This window comes from Lycium barbarum, chromosome 5 (assembly GCF_019175385.1).
Source record: "Lycium barbarum isolate Lr01 chromosome 5, ASM1917538v2, whole genome shotgun sequence".
In the NCBI taxonomy this organism is placed as follows: Eukaryota; Viridiplantae; Streptophyta; class Magnoliopsida; order Solanales; family Solanaceae; genus Lycium; species Lycium barbarum.
This window is the reverse complement of record NC_083341.1, coordinates 116135394-116141601: the sequence shown is the minus strand read 5'-3', so window position 1 is coordinate 116141601 and position 6208 is coordinate 116135394. Positions and strand designations below refer to the sequence as shown.

General features: G+C 35.7%; 1 protein-coding gene across 1 annotated transcript; it reads right to left on the bottom strand.

Annotated features, from left to right (window-relative positions):
• Positions 1-2117: 2117 nt before the first annotated feature.
• LOC132639656 (secreted RxLR effector protein 161-like) lies at positions 2118-3647 on the bottom strand. The gene is made up of 3 exons (XM_060356097.1): positions 3369-3647; positions 2391-2464; positions 2118-2253 (listed from the first exon to the last, which is right to left on the bottom strand). Exons 1-3 carry the CDS (start codon positions 3645-3647, stop codon positions 2118-2120), a joined length of 489 nt encoding a protein of 162 aa, XP_060212080.1.
• Positions 3648-6208: the final 2561 nt, after the last annotated feature.

The window sequence follows — 6208 nt, the reverse complement described above, 5'->3', positions numbered from 1 at the left end:
TTGTCCCTCTACTTTTATTATCATTATGAAAATCGAGAAAATCTATTTGAAATTACTATATTCCCCAAATAAACCAAATAAAATTTTCACCAATTTCCTAAAGTTTCTACCCAGCCCATAATCCCTTTCCAACTAAAAATCCATAAAGGCATCAGGTTACCCCCAAAACCAAATATCCATAACTCATTGTTATTTACTCAAAATTCCTAAGACCCCGTCGTCTCTAAATTTCGTTAAAATCAAACTTTCCCCGATTCTCTTTGAAATTCCACGGCTACAAAATCCCTTTCTTTGTGCCTTTTATATTCTTTCATTTATTCTAATTTGATTTTCTCTTCTCTTCTCTTCTCTTTTCCATTCCACTTTATTTCCTTAATTCATTCACCTTAATTTCTTACTAGTAATCATAAAAATCATAGCTTAATATCCGCCTTAATTGCAAAATCGAAACTTTCCTCTTTTCATCTAATATGCCAAGAACAAAATGACAGAAGTTTGGACTCGAATCTGTTTGAAAAAACCGTCCAAGTTCAAGATTATTATTATTATTAATAATAATAGTAATAATAATAATAATAGAAGTAGTAGTAGTAGTAGTAATAAAAGTAATAATAGTAATAGAGATCATCAAGAAATTTGACTACAAGTTGTGATAAAAAAATACAATTAATAATCTAATAAAATAGAAGCTTAACGATATAAATTGGACGAAAGGATAGACAAAATTGGGTGTCAACATGGGGCTGTTAGAAATAAGGGTATATTAGACCCCATAGGTGGATGGCAGGGGTATTTGGGGGCTCAAAAGTGGATGACAAGGGTATTTGGGAGCTCAAAGGTGGATGAAAGGTATTTTTGCACTAATTCTAATAGTTCGAGGGTATTTTAGGCTCTTCTCCGATTTTGAAATAGAGTACAAAGGGGGGAAAGAGAACAAAGTTGTTAATGCTTTGTCCAGACTACCTTTCATAGAATTGTTAGCTAGGGTATTATTTATAGTCAAGACTAATTTTCTAAAAAAACATCATTGCTAATTGACAATATGATCCTGAACTCTAGGCCCTCGTCCAACAACTCCAACAGAGTGGAGGTTAAGGGGTACACATTTCTCCATCAGCAACTTAGGAGGCATGGTAAGTTGGTATGGTTTCAAAGCAGCCCTAAGAAAGGAACTAATAAACATTTGGCACGACTCACTCAAGTGGGACACTAAGTATAAACAATACCTACAAAAGACTCTCTACCTTGTTCTACTAGAAGCAAACGAAGAAGGAATGTAGCAACACATGTGAAAGAATATATTGTGTGCTAAAGGAAGAAATATGAAACCATTGCCTATCCAAGTTTACTGGAGCCATGACAAACCCTTCTATGGCTTGGTGTAGGGTGATCATGGACTCCATTGAAGGGTTGTCAAAGTCCAAAGGTAAGTCAGTGAGTTGGATGGTAGTAGACAGGCTGACCAAATATGTTCATTTCTTGCCTTAGCATATCCTTATTCAGCAATAATATAGTCAAATGTTTATGAATAGTTTTTCAAGCTACATGGTATGCCTGACGGGATCATTAGTGATGAGGACTTTGTCTTTACCAATAATCTTTGGCAGAAGCTCTTTGCTATCGAGGAGGTTAATTTGAACACTTCACAACTTATCACTCATAATCAGATGGGCAAACAGAAGTAGTTAACAAGTGCTTGAAAACATATCTGAGGTGTTACAATTTTGATTCACCAACTGATTGGGGATAATACTTGGGATTTGCTGAATGATGGTATATTACCATATGTTGGAGTTTTTAAGCTAAACTACAACTCTAGAAACAGAAATAAAGGCAAGAAGAAGAAAAGGAATATTTGTTGCTGGAAAAATCTCTTTTCATTCAACTGAAATGGTGTTTAAATACAAAAAAAATTCAACAACTAGAGCCTAGATTTAAGCAACTACTTTGCATATGATTCCATGATCAACAAACTCCTAAAAATCTGAACATACTCCTAAAAAACAACAACTAAGTTAACACTACTGAAAATGGCTAAAAAACAGGAAATAATCCAGCAACTTCTTTTGAACTTTTACTGCTGTAACTGAGGCAGTTAATCAACACTCCTCCTTGCTTCAGTTGCTGCAAATTCCAAGCGCCTCTCTGAGAAATTCAAATCTGCTCCTTAGCAAGGCTTTGGTAAACATATCTGCTAGTTGAAGATCTGTCTTGCAATACTTTAACCTAACAGATCCTTCTTTATGCGCGTCTCTGAGAAAGAATAATTTGATATTGAAATGCTTGATTTTTCCATGAAAAACAGGATTACTTAAGACAACAATTGCTGCTTGATTATCCACAAACACCTCTGTGCACTTTTCTTGCTTTAAATTAAGATCAAGCAGCACTTTTCTAAGGCTTGATTTGCAGCAAATGCTGCTGCAATGAACTCAACTTCAGCCGTTGATTGTGCAACAATCTCCTGCTTTTTAGAACACTAAGAAAATGTGAGAGTTATGTATTGCTATTCTAGTCAATTCTTTGTTGGTAATGCAAAGCCAAAGTTTCTTTGTGGTTCCTTTTTCCTTACTTATCTTTTCTCCTATGTGAAGTGCAAATGTCCCACATAGGTGGATGGAAGTCTTTCCTTCCTCCTTATATTGAATTGTGTGTTGTTGGGTTAGTAAATGGGCTACAACAAGGGATGGGCCTCGTGCACATGAGAATTGGGCTCCGTAGGCAAAAGTGATGAATTTGCAGCCCCCCCCTCCAACTGCGCGTGAGGTAGACATGAGGCCCAAATTAAATCTGGTTTTGCAAAATATTATTTTTTGATATTTTGGGCCTATCCGAAATTGTCCAAATACATCCTTATCAGCAATTACCCAAATATATCCTTACCTTAAATAATATGTCCAGATTCATTCTATGAACTTTATTGTGCAGATTTGTCACCTCTTAATTAAGTGACCCATTATTCAAGAGTTAATGCCAATAATTATTTTCCTCCATTATTCAGATTTATTGGCATAATGATTTTCTGAACGTTAACCAACGTTTCTGATTCTTGACTCTATTATCATCTACCTATAAAACGAGGTTTACAGATTTCTTGAAAACACACCGAAAAAAACTTCTTCTCTTCTACATAAAAGTTAATATTCTTCTAGCTTTTGGGAAAAAGTTTGTGCAAGCTCCATACTTCCAATCATTATTCTAGGTGTTCGGGAGTTGCTGTGGAACCTTGGGGAGCGTGTCGGGCTAAACGATTTGCACTGTGGCCGGTCCGAAAATCGCTTTCAAGGCAGTGGCTTGCCACGACACAACAGTGATTTTATAACTTGTTGACCTGTTACTGATCTATATTGTTCTCAATTTTTACTAACAGAAAATACCCCTGAACCAATATTAAAACAATAACTAGAAGGACTCTTCATGTCATCAGAAGAACCAGCCCAGTCACTATCAGAATACCCCTGCAACACGCACTTCTGATTTGCATAGAACTTGATTCCAAAATTCAGTGTTCTCTTAACATATCTTATCACCCTTTTAGCTGCTCTAAAATGAGTGTTAGTTGCACAACTAGTCAATCTAGATACAAGACTTACAACATATAAAATGTTGGGTCTAGTTGTTGTAAGATACATGAGACATCCAGCCATACTTCTATAAAGAGTCTCATCCACTTCAGCTTCATCATTCTTGCTCAGTTTCTCCTTCCGACACATTGGAGTAGTTGTCGCTTTGCAATTTTCCATTATGAACTTTTTCCAGAATGTCTTTTGCATACTTCATTTGACTGATAAACACTTCATTTTGCTCTTGCTTGATTTCCTTTGCCAAAAAATAAACCATTTCTCCTAAGTCTATCATCTCGAAAGTATGTTGCATATCTTCTTTAAACTTCTGAAAAATTTCATCATTGCTTCCTGTAACCAGTAGGTCATCTACATATAGTGATATAACAATAACATTGATTTCATCACCTTTAATGTAGAGAGTAGCTTCGCTAAGACTTTTTCTAAAACTGAGCTGCAACAAATGCTCATCAACTCTGTTGTACCAATCTCTGGGCGCCTGCTTTAGTCCATACAAAGCTTTCTTGAGCTGATACACTTCATCTTCATGCCCTTTGATTGCAAATTCTTCAGGTTGCTCAACATAAATTTCCTCCTCAAGAAAGTCATTCAAGAATGCAGATTTAACGTCCAACTGAAACACTTTCCAACCCTTTTGTGCAGCTATAGTCAACACTAATATGATGGTTTCTAATCTAGTAACAGGAGCAAATGTATCAAAAAAATCAATACCAAAACTTTGAGCATACCTTTTTACAACAAGTCCGGCTTTGTGCTTGCTAATAGAGCCATCTTGTCACGACCCAAATAGCCGTAAGTGGAAGCCACACTAAATCTCCTAGTGGGCGAACCATCACCTTACCCAATTATCAAACCATTTAAATAATTGTAAATCAATAACCAGAATTAAATTATTAATCTGTCTAGTCATGCCATAAGTAAATAAAAGTGCGGAAACTTAACTATTACAACCCCAAAATCTGAAAGCCATCATACAAGGACTCTAAAACATAAAGCTGTCTAAGAATGAATAATTGTCTGAAACATCATAAGTGTCTAGAAGTGAAATAGACATCAATAAAGAAAGATCTTCAGGCGGCGTAGCATGGATAGGAGCTCACCCTTGGATCTGATCAGGAATTGGCCTCAAGCTAAATATGAGGTCTGGAACATGTCTCTGGCACACAATCTGCACTCAAATAAAAAGTGCAGCAAGGTAGTATCCATATAAACACTATGTACCGGTAGATATCATAGGCCGACTAAGATTAGTATCATGCATACGATCAAAAAATTAATAAGATAGAAAGATAGGCACAACAACACATATCCAAGTAATGTCATCAACAAAAATCAGCCAACACAGGAATAAGATAAATCCAGCCACAATCATCAACAGGAATAATATAAGTTCGATGCAATGCAATGCAATAATAATAGTAGCTAAACCGTGTACACACATGCCAACTTATAATGTTTTCCTAATTAGCCATGACCTGCCAGGGACCCATGGTGTCTATGTACCACTCGCTTCGAAAATGACCTCGGATCACGAGCCCATAACTAGGCCACATCCTCATCCCCCGTCAAATGTGCCTTTCTATATGTATTATTTCTGTATCTCACCATCATATAAATCTCAACGTATTTTCAATCCAACAGTCAATATGGAATATGATCTGTTACGGTTCACTTTTATGTTTTTAAAGCATAAGTTAGTACGAAGTTGTTGGTGCTCTAATTGGATTTTAGTAATTTTAGAGTCGCCACCTAATTTATTAAAGGAGAACTAGGAAAAGCGGATAAAAGATTTTTCAAGCAAGAGAGAAATCTTTTTGGTACCAAAGTTCGAAAAAAGGGTTCTGGTGATCCCCTAGGGAAGGTTTTGCGCACCCTAGTATTAAAGATCCGTAGAATACGGTTGACCTACGAGCTTCAATGTGTGATCATTGTATTTATTTGCTTAAAATGTTTAGTTTTCCGCAAAAATGTCATTCATAAACTCGAGAATTTTTTTGGCAAAAAGTCCCCTTTAAAAGGGGGAGTTTTGGGTTTAAAAATCCGCGTAAGTGTTCAGCTCACTTTATTGCCGGACTAGGACACACATGAGATTTTTTCCGAGTAGAGTCACTACTATTCTAGTCCTAATAAAATGAGTTTAGTTCTTATGGGCTTTATTTATACATATATAGGAAAATATGGAGTATATCTCCCTTTTTATACGTATATATATAACAAAGAAAAACACAAGTTTTTATTATTCAAGTCCAATTTTATCATCAAAGCTCACAATCAGTCCATATTCCGAGTCCAAATCTGTCTTAACCTCAAATCTGTCCAAGTAAATTTTCCTTTATTTTCAGTCCATAAAGTTTTAGGCCTTTAGCCCAATAGTTTCAATTCTTTTCCAAAAAGTTTTGAAGTTCAAACCATAGCTTTGTTTTTCTGGAAAATTTCTAAGTTCTGATGCCTCTTGTTCTCAAAAAAAAATTTCATTCCAAGTTATAACTACAGAAAGTTGCATTTTTAACCCATTTTTTGTTCCGTTTTAGCTCAAGTCCGATTCAAAGTCAAACAAAACAGGTAGAGGCTCCCTATAATAGGCTTAAGGCCCGAAAACCATTAAATTATTACCATCAGATTTT